Here is a 20793-nt window from a genome sequence, read left to right on the forward strand (position 1 = left end):
TTATGAACATCCTTGCAGAAGCAAATGATCAACCATTATACATAAGAAGAAGAAAACTCTGTTTTTCCTACGCAGCAAAGATATCCCTCTCTCCGTACAACTCGGCCTACCATAATGTCTTTTCAAATAGACATACCGAGCTTTACAGCAAAAGATAAACATTTCCCAAACCGTTTCATTTGCGACTAAACACCTATCTGAGTGACATAAATACTACTTTTCCTGAAATGATAACCAGACAAACACCAAAATACTATCCATGGTAAATTCCACCTATTAGAACAGACACCTCCTTCCATAAATTCCAAAAAAAAGTGTACAAATCCCATAATATACCAACAATTGTTCAACAGTATAAAAGATAAATATTCCAACCATACAAGAATTTTTACAGACGGATTATGTACTAATGAAGGAAAAGGATGCGCTATAACTATATCAGATACTAAAAGATTATACAGACTACATGACTGCTCTTCTACCTTCTTTTGTGAAGCTTTTGCCATAAAACAAGCCCTGGAAGCAATCAAATCATCTCATAACTCAAAATTTATCCTATTTACGGATTCAATGAGTGTTGTAGAAAATCTCAACAACCTTAAATCATATTCAGTACAGGATCCAATAATTAAATCCATAATAAATCTAAACTATGAAATTTCCGCTATGAATAAAGAAGTTATTTATATATGGATCCCATCACATGTTGGAATAAGCGAAAACGACCATGTAGATGAAACTGCTAAAGAATCTACGAAATGTTTCTACTATAATCTGCCATGCACCCACAACGACATCAAGAAATACCTACATAAAAGGAACAAGGAATACTGGAACAACAAATGGATCCAATCGAGACCAAAAGAAATCACCGAAATTAGGAAACATATATTTGAAAATCCTCAACCCCACCTCAAAAATAGAAGTCAAGTAATCCTCACCCGTCTACATATAGGCCACTGCAGATTGATCCATGAATACCTGATGACAAAAAATCAACCCGAGATATGTTCGCACCGTAATATTCCCATCACGGTGAAACACCTGTTGATCGACTGCTCTTCGTTCCAATTAAGCCGAGTCAAATTTAATATTCCTGATAACCTACAATTAACATTGCGCGATGAATAAAATGCAAACGACACAATTAGTTTCATAACTTATATAAACCTAGGAAACAAAATATGATCGGTATAAACTACAAAAATTCACATTCAGAATTAATTTTAGAATTAAGTTAAGTTAAACAAACAATATATACCTCCCAATTTATATAATTAAAATAAGATACAGATAGAATTAAGTAGAAATAAGATAATAATGTAAACTTACATAAATCATAGTGGTCGTTAATAACCTATGATGTTGATGCAACCTAAAATAAATTAATAATACAAAAAAATTTCGCGACGGATTGTGCACCTTCACTTGCTTTTTTCCAGGTCCTTTTTCACTGTACGTTGTTGTACAGAATCCACTTTTCGTCGCCTGTTACAATTCATTCCAAGAAAGACGTTTTTGCATTTGGTGCAAGAAGAGAAATGGCCATATTCATGCGGTCTAGTTTATTCCTTTCAGTCAAGGAATGTGGCACCCATGTATCAAGCTTGGAAACGTATCCAAGCTTTTTTAAATGGCGAAACGCGGTCGAATTATCCACATTCATTTTCTCAGCAATCTCCTCAGTTGTAATCCTTGGGTTTGGTTCCATCAAGGCACATTCCAAGTTGAAATCACTATTTTGAAATCTGCCAAACCATTTTTTAACCGTTCGGAGAGCAGAAACACAGCAGTCCCAACACTCCCACCTTTCCGACATTCGTATAGCATTACATGTTACAAATGCACTTTTTTGTCCTCTATCTTGGAAACATTTTCTGACGCACAAGTCCACTTATCTGAACGACGTCTGACGCTAATGCGACACATGACACTATCATTTACTCAGTGCGTATAAATAACCAAATACAAACACCGAAGCTCTGCCGCGCAGTAAAGTTTGAACCATCTATGAAAATCGGACACGAACTTATGCAATCATCCAATATAATATCATAACGTGTCTATATTAGTTCAATTCTCAAATCGCATTCTCAATAGCAATTTGTGAATCCCTAAAAACTCAGAATAATGATTTCTGACAGCACGGTTCATCTTTCTCAGGTAAACCAAAGTTATTCACAAATCCATCACACATCTAAATTCATACAATAACACAACTTCTAACTTTGATTTAATATCTTTCTCCACAAACATAGCTGAAAGGATTAATGCCAAAGTGGAAGATAACACCTAAAGCTCTGACCATTTACCACTACTTATAAACATAAACATAGATAAATTTGTATATCGTAAGAAGCCTTTTGAGCAGAAATCATTACGCACTAATTAGACGGGAATAGGTAAGTATCTAAAGGAAAACTATGTTAGTTTCGTATCCTCAAAATTTGAACAATATTAAACAATTACCGCTGATGAGAAATATTTCGTTTTCATAAACATACAGGGTTATCCAAAAATAACGTTAGGATGTTGAATGAGAATATCTGTCAAACGCCATGTTTGTTTCTTGACACTTTCTTTTATTTCTAACCTACAATGATAGACAATTTTAACAATTTTAAGGTTATTAAATGTAGGCAATTTAGAGAGTAAGGGGAAACTTAGGCTACAACAGAGGTGCGATGGCCAGATTGGGGAGCAGATGTCAATTTATGAGGAGAACGTGACTTTCGACAAATTTAAGAATTCGGGAACAATTTGTGCATTTAGCATTTTATTATGGAGGATATTCGAATTTAGCGGGGTTCATTAGACTGGTCACAAAACATTTGCACCCCAGACGGTGCCTCAGGTAGCCGACGTTAGTCCGGGTGGATGTACCCCACGCGATCAACGTTTCCTCACTCCACCGACTCCGGAGGGTGGATATTTCCGGAAAAAAAGATTTGATTGGTTACCGGAAAGACAACGCTTTCAAAAAAGTGAGTATAAGAACCGTAGCTCGTCAGCGACGGCGGCGATTTGCATTTTTCCCAAGTATCGCGATAAGAAAAATCTATGCAGGGTGTCCGAAACCAAGTGCGGGAGCCGGAAATGGGAGATTCCTGAGGTGATTCTAAACAACATTTTCCTTTGCAAAAATGTCTTCCGAAGCTTTGTTAACAAGTTATTAATGAAAAACCCCGACCAATTAGAGAGCGCGAATAGCGAGCGCTCGGCCGACCAGCGACAGGTCACAAGCTACGCAGAGCGTCTGTTACTCACCATGCTCGAGGCTTGTACAAGAAACTCAAGAATTTTACACGTTATTGCCAAATTTCTCCTAAAGTATTGGGCAAAAAATTATGAAAAAAATCAGGAACACCTTAGCTATCGCGACAAATGTTGTGGAATTTTCTCAGATTTTTAAATTAATTAACAAAATTGTAAAACATAAAAAACGAGAGACAAGAAGGTTATTGACCAATTTTGTTAAAACTATTGGTGGGAAAATTATGACAAAAAATGCAACAACATGTTAGCTATCCCGACAAATATTTTGGAATTTTTTCAGATTCTTAAAACAATTAACAAAGTTGTACAACATAAAAAAGGAGGAAAAAGAGTTTTAAAATGCCGATTTAGTAAAATAATGCCATAGTAAAAAAAATAAGAAGCAATGTTTTCGTAGTTCCCACGGATTGTACGTTATTTTACTGTGTATTAAAAGATTGAAAACTACAAGAATACTTATTTCATAATGAATGAACCACAATTGAACGTATTAGTTGCTGGAATCGGTAAAAAGTACGGAAACATTGATTTTTATTTTTTTAATTATGACGGACCAAAGCAAAGAATGTTTAAATAAATTGATATTAATAATATGACTCTAGTAGTATGAATAATTACTATCGGTAAAACTCACCCATTCGGAGAGGAATTCACCTGCTGCTTGAACACTTGCTCCATTGGGTCACTGTGCCGATCCCGATCATTTGGGGATGATGCCCAGGTAGCGTTGATCACAGGTATACGACACGACAAGAAGCCACCTTGCTTTTACAACACTTCGCGGTCACTAACACTGATCACATCACCAAACGAGCACTTGACCTTTTACTGACCAACTACCGATTATTTTGTAGCCTCGCATTACTTTACTAAATCGGCATTTTTAAATTCTTTCCCCTCGTTTTTTATTTTTTACAACTTGGATAATTAATTTAAAAATCTGAAAAAATTGTATAATCTGTGTCTCAATAGTTAACGTGGTCCTGATTTTTTTCATAATTTTTCATCCAATAGTTTACGAGAAATTGAGCATCGACGTAAACATTTTGAGTTTCTTGTACAAGCCTCGAGCACGGTGAATAGCAGACGTTCCGCGTAGCTTGTGCCTTGTCGCTGGTCGGCCGAACGCTCGCTATTCGCGCTTTCTGATTGGTCGGGGTTTTTCGTTAATAAGTCGTTAACAAAGCTTCGGAGGATATTTTTGCAAAGGAAAATGTTGTTTAGAATCACCTCAGGAATCTCCCATTTCCAGCTCCCGCACTTAGTTTGGGACGCCCATTATATACGCCTATTATATAGAATTGCGTCTCACGGTTTGATCCGTAACCATTGTACGCCCTATTTTAATATATTTTGTTTTAATACTATCTTCTTCAAAAGCAATTGTAATTTCGAAGAACCCCTCTCCATCCCTAAATAAAATTTATTTTGAAAATCAATGTTCAATAAAAAATACCCATCGTAAATTACGTGAATTTTTGGGCATACATAATCGTCCATCGGAGCAAACAATTCGAAATTTGGTTAAAAAATTTGATAAAACTGGATCTGTTCATGATAAACCAAAGTCTGGCAGATCAAAAACAGTTCAGTAAAATGAAAACTTTGATGCTGTTCGTGAAAGCGTTGCTAATGACCCATTAACTTCAATTCCACGTTGTTCTCAAGAAGTGAGCATTTCTTATGGCAGTTTGTGGCGAAGTTTGCATAAAGATTTGCATTTGCATGATTTTAAAATTCAATTAACACAAGGATTAAAAGAACGTGACCATTTGCAACGCAGAAATTTCCCTGATTGGTTGTTACTGAACATCGTTCAATTGATGCATTGTTTTCACGCAACATCATCTTCAGCGATGAAGCTCACTTCATATTGAATGGACACGTCAATAAATAAAATTGTCGGATATGGGGAGATGAAAATCCAAGAGCCACTAAAGAAAAATCACTTCATTCAAAAAAAGTTACTGTTTGGTGTAGATTTTGGTCAAAAGGTGTAATCGATCCATTCATTTTCGAAAACGAGAACGAAAGTGCAGTTACAGTGAATGGTGCACATTATAATAAAATGATCATTGATTATTTATGGCTGAAATTAAATGTTACACACAACGCCTGAAAATATCACTTTATTGCGATCAAAACTCAATGGTCGATTAATTTCAAGGAATGGTGATGTGAATTGGGCACCTCGTTCGTGTGATTTGACCTCATTGGACTTTTTTCTTTGGGGTTATTTGAAAACCAAAATTTCTGCCAGCAAACCAGTAACAATTAATGACCTGAAAAACAACATTAGAAATGAAATTGGTGAATTAAATGAGCAAATATGCCAAAATATCATTGAAAATATTGATTTTCGAATTGATGTCTGTAAACGTGGTCGTGGTGGTCATTTGGCAAATATCGTTTTTCACACATAATTGTCATAGATAATACCTAACAATTAAATAAAAAAACGAATAAAATTAAAAAGAGTATGTTCTTTATTTTAAAAAAAGATTCCTACAGTCTATTTTGGATAACCTTATATTTACAGATGCTGTTACTTCCAATACTCCAAAAAGAAAAACTGTTAGTGATAGATCACATAGAAACTCAGTCCCCTGATGGGATTTGGATTGTGATCGGGTTACAAGGCTTCGAAGTGCAACGTTTAAGAAATGACAATTCACTAAATCTTTGGCTAAACAAATAGAATATAAAGGGCTATTAGCTTTAAGTAAAAGAATTTAAAAAAAAAAAAGGAAAAAGACAAATTTAAAGAATTTGTAAAAATTTTTTTATACTAGAATTTTATACGAGCAAAAAATACGTATGGAATATCAATAAAATTCTGGAAAACAAATGGATAAAAATACCACCCTCTCACACATTCGAGAATCACTAAACCACTGACACAATTGAGCAGACTCTTAACAAAATTAGTCCTCCGTATGTTCATGATAATCCAACTTATTTACCATCTTGTGGCGAAAATGATTTTCATAACTCCCCTTTTAGCTCCGTGGAACTTAACTGAGCTCTGAGTGTCAAAAATAACCATTCTTCTCTCTATATCGATGGCATTGACTACGAAACATTTTAAAAAATGCCAGTGAAATACAAGCTAATTTTTCTTGATATATGTATGTCGGGGCGAACATTTCTCCTTTCGTGCTCGAGTGATCCTCACTCATTCTCTCGAATCCACCCAGAAAGAACCTCCGCTCACAAAATTAAGGAAACGAATAGCGAATCCGTGGGCCGCTGAACGTGTGCTCTGATCCCGTCGGTTTGTTAACCAAATCAGCCCCTTTTTCTCGTTCTCTCATCCTTTCTAGCCTCACAAGACTCCCTTCACGGCCCACGGTTACGCTCGGTGACAATCACCCATCACCCTGTTTCTTAGGATACTTAAATACACAATGATCGCGTACGACCGCTGCCGGAAGGACGTGAGTCAAAACCGCGCACCTTCATCAAACAATGCGTCGTCATGTATATAATGAAATATACACATCCAACGATTACCCAGAAACGTGAAAAAATCTTATGGACATTTTATTAGTAAATCGGATGGAAAGAGTGTTAGACCAATCATTTTATCATCTTGCTTATGGAAACTTTTCGAGACAATACTGAAAAACAAACTAGAATGGTGAATTGAACATAACGATCTACTTCCTAAAACCCAATTGGGATATAAGAAAGGGTTAATCTAGAACAGACAATTTAGCTAATCTAGTGCCGAACATAGACGATGCTTTTAGTAATAAAGAAAAATTAATGGGCTGTATTTCTAGACATTACTAGTGCTTTTGACAATGGAAATTCAAATATTCTTTTGGAAAAATGAAATAGATTGACCAATTAATGTAATTAAATTTGTAAAATTTGCAACGTTTGAAAGACTAATTTCCACAAACATTACAGGCAATAAAACTAGGAAGGTATATAAAGGAGTTCCACAAGGTGGGGTCTTGTGTTCATTACTGTTGAATATCTGCGTTTCTAATGTTACTATAAACCTTCCCCAAAGCATTACTGTCTCTCAAATTACAGATGATCTCGTTCTCTATTGCAAGAGATCCTCAATCGGCTCCAGTAAAAAATTATTAGAAAAGTCAATTTCCTCAATCCACAATAATCTAATAAAATTAGGATTGGACTTAACCTCGCAAAAAAACTGTTTTCGTCCACTTTACTAAACAGAACATACAACCCGGTGAAACTGAAATAATGATCAACAACATAACAATCAAATCGAGTGGGACAGTGCATTTTTTGGGCATTATTTTGGATTACAAATTGTCATTCAAGCATTAGATTGACCATGTTAAAAAAAATGTTTCAGAGCTTTAAATATCGTAAAGCTTTGAGAGGCACCTGCTGGTGCACTCAATCTGAAACGTTGCTAATATTGTATAAGAGCTTTGTTCGATCAATCTTGGATTACGGATGCTTCATATACTTTCCTACTGAAGTTCAACAAATCGAGAAACTTGAAAAACTTCAATTTTTAGCTGTAAGATTGGCCCGTGGCTATAGAATCAGCACACCTACTAACATTCTTTTATTTGAATCTAAATTACAATTCTTACAAGAACGTTCGACATTTTTATATAATAACTACTTGGATAAAATCTATTCTAACAACAGACTGCTAATGTCACACCGTTGACCACCTTAAAAAATATTAAACAACCACAGTAGAACACGTAAATTCAGGAACTGTTTATTGCATCAATGCGTTAAAAATTCAGCCAATAATACCCAATACATCCACTCTTCCAATCGCTATAGTATCTTCAATTATACTTACTACGTCTTAATACGTGATACTCATATCAATACCACACATGGTCGCGACGCAGCTAATATCAAAAACCCCAATTTCCTAATAAACCGCATAGTTCAAAATAAGAAAATGTATGCCATATTTACAGAAGATAGCAAACTGAAAAACTGAAAACTGAAGTATAAACAAAAATTCATCAATTTTTACAGCCGATTGTATCGCATTAAATGATGCTGTCGATATTGCTCTAACTAAACCTTATCAAAATTTTATTGTATTCACCACTTTTTTAAGCGCATTAATATCTCTAAAACATGTAAATCTTTGTATAAGACCTAATCCCTGTATACTTGAAATAAGAAGAAAAGTTCACGATTTTTCCAAGAATAATAACTGCAATAAAATTAAGTTCTTTTTGATACCGATCCATATACATACAAGGAAATGAGAATGCAGATATATACACCAAAGAAGCCACAATAAAGCCTCCAACTAATTCTCCTAGAATCCCCTTTACGGATTTTAAAGAAAGGTTGAATCGATGGCAATCGACAACTCTAACGCTATCATAGCTAGAGAAGGAACAATCAAGGGCATTAACTATGTGGCGGACTCAACCAGATAGTTGGTTGTCGAGCGAACGCGCACGGCTGTTAACCATTTTGGGCCTTCGAATTTGTATAAGCAAGATCTTCGGACATGAAGTGGTTGCAGCTGTGTGCAAAACATAAGTCACCATGTTTTCGGGAAATTTAGTTTTTAGGTCTGGAAAGTCTCTAGTTTACGATATGTTGTCCTCGACAAGACAACGACAGCGGGCCAGAGGGTCATTCCATCGTTGACTGTCTTGAGTCATACACCAAACTGTTCGATTTCGCTACACTCAACAAGAGGGCAAGTTTATGGGAAGTAATTGCTACTTTCATGATTCTATTTGAATCTATGTGTAAATAGTGTAAATAAATATCAGTGTTAAACAAATAGTGTATAGTTATTATCCTCCACGTATACCACCTCAACTACTTTGAACACTTTCGCAATGATCGGAGAAAACCACGGTTTCTTGGCAAAAATTTGCAGCGTGAAACCGTTGAGGTAATTAACAGATACATATCGGGTCACTATAGTCTTGATTTTTTATTCGCCAGAATAAGATGATCCAAAATGTTTATACAGTTGGAAAGGCAGGATATTGGTCACGTAATATGGCAGTGTTCCCTATTTGATGAGCAGAGAACCTGGCGGTTTGAAAATGTAACATATCAGTGTAAACGGTTTACATCTGTACAAAATGTACTCATCAATGTAAAATGCATTGCAAAATGATCTCCCATTCGAGATTAATACTACATAAATAAAACAAAATTCTTGCGCTTGGCGTTTTCCAATGATCTCAATGGATTTGTTTGCCCTAATATCTTGAATTGGTTTTTTTAAATGACTGGTGCTTTGTAGGAGATTGGATGTTGTAAAATAGATTTTTCAAGGGACCGCAAACACTTGATGTGTTTTTACTTGTTTTTAAGGTTTTTTTGGGGCGATATATTAGTTCGGGGCATTCCAACAAAATCAAAAATTGTTTAGGAAAACATGGTAGATATTTAAAAAAATGTTTGAGATTCTAAAATGGCTTAAGGAAAATAATCCACTTTACTCAGGAATTATTCTACCAGATTCGTGTAATGAATTGTTAACAGATGAATTAGGAGATATAACAGTACAATATCGATGAAAATGGTAATAAGTCCACTGCTTTTGTTAATGTTAATGTTAACGTGGTGACTCATGAATACTGGTCATTAACGTAGTTCTTGACGTTAAATTCTGCTGAGTAGGTATGGCCGAATTTAATAGAATAGAGGGTGAGTCACCTGACGTTTTCACTTCAAATATCTTAGTTGTTTTTAAAAATACGTCAAATGTCTTAAGGACGAAGTTGAATGGTTTAATGAAGCTCATACAATGCCAAAAAATTTTTGTTTTTTACCATTTTTTTTTTTAAATATCAGGGTCATCATTTTTATAAATGGAACCACCTTTTTTTAAACACCTACAATGATAGTCCCTTTCATTAGGAATTCGGTGACTATTATTATTGAAGGTCATTCAGGGTCACGGGCAGAGAAAATGTAGAAGATTTAAAATATGAAAACGGAGTACCTGTGTTCCATAAATATTCGAAATGATGGCCATTTATGTCGATACATTGCTGTAAACGGGTTCTGAAAGAATGTTGAACTGTGACAAGTATATTCGACGTGATATTTGCACATACTCTGATGATACGTTGATGCATATATTCAACTGTTGTTGGAGCATTCATATACACGATCTCTTTCAGCTGACGCACTTGCAACTCGTGCATAATGAGCACGACAGTCGCCATATTAGTACTACATATCATGACGATTTTGTAAAGAGACATCTTCCAACAAAATTGGCAGATCTAAAAAGATTTTTGCAAAAGCAAAAATTGAGAATATATTTGTCCCGTCATTGTTCCCGTAATGAAGTGTAGCCCGATTACCTTATCGTTCAAGATGCCACACCGCATATTTACGCCTCATTGTCTTTAGCAGTCAGTTTCTCGAAGTCAGTGTGGATTATTAACAGACAAATAATGGGCGTTCCGTAGATTAATTGAGCTACAGAATATTTGAAAATATTCAATAACATTGAATATGACCTTAATGTGTTTACACGTCTCACTCGTGATAAACGTATTTTGATAAACGAAAGAGGCTATTATTATAAGTGTTTAAAAAGGGGTGGTTCCATTTTAAAAAATGAAGCTAACCTTGATATTTCTAAAAAGAAAATGACAACGAAACTAAAATTCAATTGGTATTGTATGAGCTCCATTGAACCATTAAACTTTCTCTTTGAGACATTTGACGTGTTTTAAAAAACAACAAGAATTTTTGAGGTACAAACGTTAGGTGACTCACCATCTATAAAAGAAGTTAGTCCTACGCTTTCTCCAATACGATCAGTAAGCAAACTTGTCACCGATCTAAGTTCTGCTGCTAGATTTAGATAAAACAAATTTCTTGCCATGTTGGATTTCATGTGCTCCTTTGAAAATTCTATAGGTGAAGTGAAACATTTCTTTATGAAGCGTGAGTATCAAAGCAGAGAAATGCTCCATTTTCACTTGATGGTATGGATCGAAAATGCACCAATAATAGGACAGTAGTCTAACGAAGAAGTTCTTAGTTTTATTAAAGAACACGTAACATGTAAGCTGTCAAAAAACGACATTTCGCCCTTGCTGCATCAACGTATTACTATGCATCAAATGCATTATCATAACACGTACTGCTTTCGAAGTAAAAACATTAAAACTGGTTTCATAAGAAAATGTCGATTTGGGTTTCCACGTTCCACTACGGATTATTTCGTACCCAGAGATTTTGTTACATCTGTGGCGAATAGAAAAAGATTAGAAATAAAAGCAGATTATATGATTTCCCACGTACCAACGACGAAAAGAATGTCAACGATTATAATCTCGTTATATTTATAGCATGAGAAGGAAATATGGATATACAGTTCATTGGAGAAAAATCAACCTTACGTAACTGGTACTACACAAAGTATATCACTCAAATTGTATGTGGTTATGCTGTCGAAACGTTCAACATTATTACTTTCACCAAGTCGTTATCTGCCAAGTCGTTATCTGTCCGTTTGTGGAATATTGTGTTACGCGCAATAGGCAATAAAGAATGTAAAACACAGGATATTCGCCGATATTCTTCTAGACATTCATTTACATTGTACTGACCGCAATACAGTATTTAGATCATCAGATGTTAATCAACTAAGAAGTAGGAAAATCTGGACTTATAAAGAGATTGAAGCAGTCGACTCCAAGTCCACGGATATTTTCTGTCATTCATTAATTGACAATTACTATCCAAATCGACCTGTCGTTTTAGAATCTCTCAACCTTTACGATATCGCAAAATGGCACGATGTATTCAAATTGAAACCATCGAATGATTGCCTTATATTTTACGACGGAGGTACTGTTTTGTATATAAAAAACGCTCATGCAGCTGCGTGATTAATCATATGATACTAACATTCAACTCGAAAAATGTTATTATTCCTTGTTATTATTTTTCAAACCGTGGAGAGATTTGAATGAATTAAAAGCAGGTTGTGATACGTATGCAGATGTTTTTAATACAATGAAATCGAAACTTACTGCAGTTTTGCAAGGAAGCAGCAGATATCCGAAAAGCGGTGGATCATGTAAATCAGATAATCAATGAATACATGCGTAACAATCAATCCGACCGTGGATCTTCTCAAGATAATCACTTAGATTGTTTCCCGCTTGGAGTAGGAGAGGCGATGCGAGAATTTAGAAATGCCAAGGATAATTTTGAAATTGTAGATATTACCAAAATGATCACCAATTTAAACAATGATCAAAAACGAACTTTTGAAAAGATTACAAATACTATTGCTTCAACTGATTCGAATACACTAATACGCCTTTACGTAACGGGTGAAGGTGATACCAGTAAAAATTTCCTTATCAAAGTCATTTGCTGCTGGATTAAATAAATATTAAATAAGGACACTGCTGTAACAGCTCCAACCAGGATAGCAGCATTTAAAATCGACGGAATGACAATGCATCAACTATTCCAATTACCCGTGGAGTATATACTCCAAAATACAGGGTACTACCTGATATAATGTTAAAAACACTATGTAATGAAATGAAAGGCATTGTATTCTTTATTATAGATGAAATACCGATAGTTTCTAATGTAATACTTATCTTGTATCTTTATATTATATCTTATATGTGTATCTTTACTCGAGAATCGGTTATTCCAACCTTACCTGAAACTTATTTCATTAATATCTCATCACACGGGCAATATTTTCCAAATTTAAAGACATTTTTCTTGTGTAAACCGCATCTGAGCTTTCCAATAAGACTAAATTCAATAGAATCGGACAACCTATGACAGAGATATCGTAATATCATGTCATGTCATCGATCAGTCGGAAATTGTACGATTTTTCTTCTGATTCTTCCTATTCAGATAAATTTTCGTCAACATAATACGTATACGCGTTGCACGCGCGCATTCAACCAAAAGGAACTAACCCATGATTCGTTCGTCGACTGTCGGCATCATTCAGTACGGCTTGGCGACCGTCATTGGAAAGGGAACCTCCCAAGTGTCGAATGACATTTCAGACGCACCGGCAGGGAGGTTATCTGTAGTAGAAGGTTATAGAACGGAGAAGCATCTTCATTCGCATAAATTTCTGAAAATTTGTGCTATGCTTGTGCGAAGTATGTTGTAACAAATTGCAGCCAGAATTCTCATTTAAAACATTATCATTTCATTGTTTAAACTCCTTTCAGCTTGTAATTAACTGGTTGATAAATTTCTCTTTTATAATGGAATCGAAATTCCAAATATTGATATAATAAATATTCGAAGAAAAATTACGATAGAAATGTATGGTTATTACAACAAATATAATTATACAAGTACTACTATCAGTATAAATTGTGTTGTGCCTCTTGCATTGCCCAAGAGGTTAAAAAAATCATTTAAATTTCAAGACATAATAAAACACAATTTTACAGGATGGATAAATTTGATAGATCCTTGCAATAATTGTGATAGTTCAAATACAAAAATAATGAAGAAAGTCAATTTAACTGCTTCGAAACAAATTCTTATTGCAAAATTACTTTTATTCGATCGCAATAGTAGTGGAACAACAAAAGTGGAAAATTTCTACATCAAAGCAATACCTACTACTAAAATACAAATGGGAAATCACTGTTATAATCTTAAGGCAGCGATTTTCCACCACGGTAAAAGTATTGCCGATGGTCATTACACGAGTATGGTAAAGGGTAAGGGCACAACGTGGGTATCCGTTGATAATTTACGAGTAGAAAAGCAAGCTTGACCATGAAATATTAAAAATGCATACATATTCTCCTTCGAAAGGTGTTAATTGTGGTTGTTATTACTAAACTGCGGATGTTTATGCACGATAAATATGCAAAAAGCATTTTGTATATTTTACTGTATAAAGTATAATATTATAAATTATTTGAAGTCATTCCCTATGCAAATTATCTTTGTAAAAAGAAGTGAAATACTAACAAGAAACTTCAAAAAAGTAAAAACATTATGCCAAGTACATGAAAAGGTCGGTAGTGTGTCACAAAAAGATGTGAAATCGAATTGAGCTGCAAGTGCATAAAGGTGTTTTCCAGCAATGTGCAAAGGCGACACTATGTAACGAGTGTACGCAATGTGTTAAAACTTTATTTAAATTGATGAGTCAGTTGCACGTCTGTCAAAGGCAAGGTATTGATGTCGATAAATCACCTTAGAAATATTTTAAATTGCAACATAATGAAAGTCTACTCATATTGTCAGAGTTTTAAACTCACAAATTATCCGAAAGCCAGCGAGAGAAGGTATGTTGTTAATGATCTAATAATACCTTGTCTGGCCACGCCAAGTCGAACACAGCATTTTAGCTGTGCATAGATGTGTGATCTTAAGCGTAGTTAGAAAGCACCGAATCGAACATTATGTTACATAGTGTCGCCTTTGCACATTGCTGGAAAGCACCTTTATGTACTTGCAGCTCATTTCGATTTCACATCTTTTTGTGACACAGTACCGACCTTTTCATGTACTTGGCGTAATTTTTTTACCATTTTGAAGTTTTTTGATAGGATCTCACTTCTTTTTACAAAGATAATTTGCATAGGGAATGACTTCAAATAATTTATAATATTATACTTTATACAGTAAAATATACAAAATGCTTTTTGCATATTTATCGCGCATAAACATCCGCAGTTTAGTAATAACAACCACAATTAACACCTTTCAAAGGAGAATATGTATGCATTTTTAAGATTTTATGGTCAAGCTTGCTTTTCTACTCGTAAATTATCAACGGATACCCACGTTGTGCCCTTACCCTTTACCATACTCGTGTAATGACCATCGGCAACACTTTTACCATAGTGGAAAATCGCTGCCTTAAGTTTATAACAGTGATTTCCCATTTGTATTTTAGTAGTAGGTATTGCTTTGATGTAGAAATTTTCCACTTTTGTTGTTCCACTACTATTGGGATCGAACAAAAGTAATTTTGCAATAAGAATTTGTTTGGAAGCAGTTAAATTGACTTTCTTCATTATTTTTGTATTTGAACTATCCCAATTATTGCAAGGATATGTCAAATTTATCCATCCTGTGAAATTATGTTTTATTATGTCTTGAAATTCAAATGATTTTTTTAACCTCTTGGGCAATACAAGGGGTACCACACAATTTATACTGATAGTAGTACTTGTATAATTATATTTGTTGTAATAACCATACATTTCTATCGTAATTTTTCTTCGAATATTCATCATATCAATATTTGAAATTTCTGTTCCATTATAGAAGAGAAATTTATCAACTAGTCAATTACAAGCTGAGAGCAGTTAAAACAATGAAATGATAATGTTTTTGTTAGTAAATACGTATGTAGGTACATTTGTATTGTACAGGCGTGAAAATCAAATAGGCATTTGTGGTATGCATGTACGGTGTGTGTCTCGAGTCGATGTGAACGGTTGAAAAAAACAAGAGAGAGAACAGAGCACATGTGTACCGCGTTAGGAACATGAGAAAAATTGCTCTCGTTGTATCGTTCAAAACCCGTTGGCAAGTTAAATTAACAGTTTTAGTTGAGAATTTTGGCTGCAATTTGTTAGAACATATTTCGCTCTAGTATGGCACAAATTTTGAGAAACTTGTGCAAATGACGATGCTTCTCCGTTCTATAACCTTCTACCACAGATAACCTCCAATGACGGTCGCCAAGCCGTACCGAATGATGCCGACAGTCGACGAACGAATCATGTGTTAGTTCCTTTTGGTTGAATGCGCGCGCGTAACGCGTATACGTATTATGTTGACGAAAATTTATCTGAATGAGAAGAATCAGAAGAAAAATCATGCAATTTCCGACTGATCCATGACATGATGTTACGATATCTCTGTCATAGGTTGACCGATTTTATTGAATTTGGTCTTATTGGAAAGCTCAGATGCGGTTTACATAAGAAAAATACTTTTAAATTTAGAAAATATTGCCCGTGTGATGAGATATTAATGAAATAAGTTTCACGTAAGGTTGGAGTAGTCGATTCTCGAGTAAAGGTACACGGCAGCGACAGTCGACATATATAGATATACAGGGTGATACTTCATGTACTTGGCGTCGAGACGCTATCGCGTCTCTAGATAACTACACGATCTGATATTATGTATGTGGTGTCTTATTTGGGTAGAGCTTTAGAAAGAACGACCAATCAAACGTGGAAAGCGGCCAAACACGTAATACGTTATTTGAAACAGACAAAGCTAATAGGATTAATGTATAAGAAAGGTAATAAAAACATAGAAGCATATACAGACGCGGATTGGGCATCAGATAAAAAGGATAGAAAGAGCATTAGCGGTGGTGTAACATTATATAGTAAAAATAGTGTAACATGGCATTCCAAGAAACAGAATTGAGTAGCATTATCTTCAGCTGAAGCAAAGTTAATAGCTGCTACTGTTTTAGCACAAGATATTATTAATGTTAAAAGCGTAATCTCAAATTTTAAAATGAATACAGAGTTAAAATTATATTGCGATAATAGGAGAGCAATATTTATGTTAAAGAATCACAAAAATTCAAAACGGAGTAAACACATTAACATAAAAATACATTTTCTAAAGGATTTGATAGAAAAAAAAAATTATTGAAATTGATTACGTTAGTCTGGATGAAAATACAGAGGATATGTTAACAAAGGCGCTTTGTAAGGATAAACTTGTAAGACTTAGAAATAAGTCAGATAGAATAAGACAATAGAATAAGTATAAGATAGAATAAGACAAAGTCTGTGTAAATGTTAATGTGTAGCGATTTCATGTGTTACCTATAGTATCACATATGAAACCGAGGAAGAGTGTTAAAGAGAGAGATCAGAAGTGACGTCACTTCTGGTGAAATAGCGGGCGACCACTCTTCTGCTTGGTGTGTGCCTATTTTTAATAAGTTGTAACACATTTCAAGGTTAATTCAAAGATGCAGTAACAATTACTACTCCATTATTTAAGATGCCGCTTATCTTCTAAACGATGCCTAGTATCAATTTAGAACAGGATATCATTTTGGTTGCAAATAATCTCTACTAAGTATGTACGTAAAAAAAGTTATACATATCTGTTTAAAAAATCTAAGTTGACCTGCATCACTTGGAAAGGTCATGAATAAAAAAAATAATTTTCGTGCACCTTATAACAGACTTAAAGCCATGTCAATTTCCTTTACTGAACTTTTTTGTCACTTCAATCATTTATGAGATATTTGTTCAAACATTCATGGACGGACACACTGTATGTAGATTAACCGATTCAGTTTAATGTAAATGAGCTTTTACTGTTACATTCCTTCATTCACTCATTAACACTACGAGAAATTAGTAATCATTTGCTACCTCAACTGTTTTATCGTCTTGTGCAATGGCACATGGACTTTATGTGTGTGTATATAGTAAAATCACAATTTCGGCCATTTTTTGACATTCAGTTTTCTCAAGTTGTCAATAACTGGAACGATATCCATATTCGTAATGTTGTGAAGTGATTCAATAATAAAACTGAATCCATGTCTGGTAGTGGGGCCAACCAGTCAATTCATTTTTTTATTTATTTATCGTATCTACTGGAAATGCAACCAATTTGTGCAAAATCAAGACAATAATTACAGAGTTATTAGTATCTTTGGTGCAACAAACGCTCGCTACAAGGGACAACAAATTAGATACATACAAAAGTAAAAATTTAGAAGAATCTGCGTGGAGAAAAACATTCTCATAATTGTGTAAACGCTGTCTTATGCTCGATTCGGCAAATTACCAAATTGTTTAAAACACCGCATCGCCTGACCTAGCTGTTAGATTAATTGATACGTATACGGTAGAATCAAATAAACCGCAGAATATTATTAAATTTTATTTAATTTTTGAAAAACTACTATAGCAATAAAAACATAAAGTAATTTAAAAATGAAATACCTACCGATTTTGTTCGTCATAAGAACTGGCATCACTTTGTTCATAATCTAATATTAAATCATCAGAGGCAAGAGATTCACAAGGAGATAAGGTGTCAACACTACCAGCTCGACTTATTTTTTTGCCATGATACGGACTATTTGTTGTATTTTTTCCACGTCCTGTGCCTGGAAAAATATGTTTTTCGTAAGTATGATGAAGCGACGCAAAAAAATAATTGAAAAAGGTACTAATATTGGTATTTGTAATTCATGTCAGTTCGTGTAAGTAATCTGTTACGTGTGAACCGATAGATGGTACGTTAATACCATCATGAACAAGTAAGCCCAGTCTTATGTAAAACATAAAGAATAGGATCGTACTTTTTAATATACAAAATAATCAATATGCAGAATAGTGTTATGTAACAGAAATCTACAGGGTGATTCTAAATTCGTGGGAAAACTCAGAGATGTAGGTAGAAGACAAGAAAATAAACCGAAAACTTCATATGCAATATTCTAGGAACGCTTAGTTTGTTAGTTATACGCGATTTTATATTTCGTAAAATACCGATGTAACAGTGACCCATCCCGTTTAAGGTCAGTGTCCTAGCTTAGACGAGGCCTCGAGCTTTGAATGAGCTACGCATTTCTGGACCTAAGTGAGCCTCTGGCGACTCGCAACGCGTGTCGAGAGATACTTCCTCGAATGGGAAACCATACTTTCTAATTGAAAATACTATTGATATTTATCTACGATTAAGGGGTTGCTTTAGCATTTTTAGAAAGTCGAAAATTTTGCTTTCTCATAAAGGGATAGCTTGAACCTTTTTAAATAACATGGAAAAGATTTCATACTAAAATACTAAAAATGAAATTCGGTTTGAATTCACTGTCATTTCTCAAAATGTTTCTGAAAATTCAGCAATCCTTTCGCAAAAGCCTAGAGATATGTTTGCGAGAGAGTGGAGCCTATTTCGAACGTCGATTATAATCCTATGGTAAGTCCTTATTATTCACACATAGTGTTCTTCTTTAATACTTTAGTCGGAGTGGCGTTAAAAGTTTACATGTAAAAATACATTTTGAGAAATGACAGGTCATTTAAACCGAATTTCATTTTTAATATTTTAGTATGAAATCTTTTCCACATTATTTAAAAAGATTCAAGCTATTCCTTTATGAGAAAGCAAAATTTTCGACTTTTTAAAAATGCCAAAGCAACGCCTTAATCGTAGATAAATATCAATAGTATTTTCAATTAGAAAGTATGGTTTCCCATTCCATGAAGTATCTCTCGACACGCGTTGCGAGTCGCCAGAGGCTCACTTAGGCCCAGAACTGCGTAGCTCATTAAGGGCCTAGGATCAGATATGTCAGGGCGGTGACATTACCGACAAAATTAGGCAAAAACAGAGGTTTACGCGCTGACGCTTTACGTCCTTATATTGAAAGATTTTGAGATGGAAAAGGACTCATTCGATAGAGGAAGGTTCAATCTAGCCCGCTCTGGTCATTATTTAATCAGCTTCTGCTGATGTTCAGTAATATGAGTGTTCAAAGTAAAGCAAAAATCGACAAATTCACAGTCATGAAATCTAAGCATTTTTAGCTAATTTAGGGATTGTTCTGAGCGAAATCATGACCAGAGCGGGCTAGATTGAACCTTCCTCTATCGAATGAGTCCTTTTCCATCTCAAAACCTTCCAATATAAGGACGTAAAGCGTCAGCGCGATTTTGCAGTGCTTTTTGCGAGGTTAGAGATAAAACAGAGTAAAAAAGTGACAAGTTTAGTTCCGCTTGAACACACCAGGCAGCGCCTAATCAGGAGGCCCGTGCTGCCCTGAGTTGGCACGCGAGTTTCGAGAATTTGACGTACCACTACACATGCAACTATACGAGCTGCATGTTTCGTTCATGTCCCACAAGAAGTCCCATGAAAACTCATTCCGAGTGACATTGTAAGGTTCGAACAGAAAGTGAGCTCGGCGGTTCGGACTGCTTCGGACGGCTTCGGAAAGATTCGGAAAGAAGCTTGAAACGCTTCGACCAGCGCAACACGGCACAAGCCGTGAATATTTTTGATAATATAGATATTTTCACGTTTCGACTCGGAAGGAGATTATTCGGTGAGATCTTCAAAAATTTTTATGAAATTTTGAGGGATGAGTTTAAAGATCAAACGATGACATTCTCTGTGTATTTTGTATGAAAAATTAAATTAAAACAAGTTTATGTACAAGCTGATACAATCGAGAAAGAGCGATTCTACATGCAATAATAAACTAAAAATAAAGAATATAAATTGTTTATAATATTTATATGTTCTTAGATCTGGGTTAGGTCTGGGTTAGGTCTGGATATATACAAAATAAAAGGAGACGTTGCTAAAAATACATTAATTTAATATGTTTACTTTTTAATTATAATAATTTATAATTAAATTTTCCCCCCCGTTCCCGCCTCTTCCCCCCAGGCCAGGTTCGCAGTTGCTGCCGCGACCCCGACTGCGGCTTCTCCCATACCTCCACTTGCGGATTTTCTTTTTAAAGTCCCAAAATTATAATATGAAAAATAGACACATGTTATTCACGAAATTTACTTCGTTCTTGAACAA

At 34.9% G+C, this 20793-nt stretch overlaps 1 protein-coding gene across 20 annotated transcripts in view; it reads right to left on the bottom strand.

Moving 5' to 3' along the window:
* Window positions 1-20793, bottom strand: part of LOC143189077 (uncharacterized) — a 407881-nt gene that overhangs the window by 314800 nt on the left and 72288 nt on the right. For all 20 annotated transcript variants that reach the window (XR_013001548.1, XR_013001610.1, XR_013001625.1 and 17 more), the window contains one exon: window positions 18199-18361. Coding sequence is in view for 16 of the 20 variants with exons in the window: in XM_076375138.1 (XP_076231253.1) it covers window positions 18199-18361 (163 nt within the window). In the remaining 4 variants the exon portion in view is untranslated. The remainder of the gene's footprint in view (window positions 1-18198; window positions 18362-20793) is intronic.

This window comes from Calliopsis andreniformis, chromosome 1 (genome assembly GCF_051401765.1).
Source record: "Calliopsis andreniformis isolate RMS-2024a chromosome 1, iyCalAndr_principal, whole genome shotgun sequence".
Classification (NCBI taxonomy): Eukaryota; Metazoa; Arthropoda; class Insecta; order Hymenoptera; family Andrenidae; genus Calliopsis; species Calliopsis andreniformis.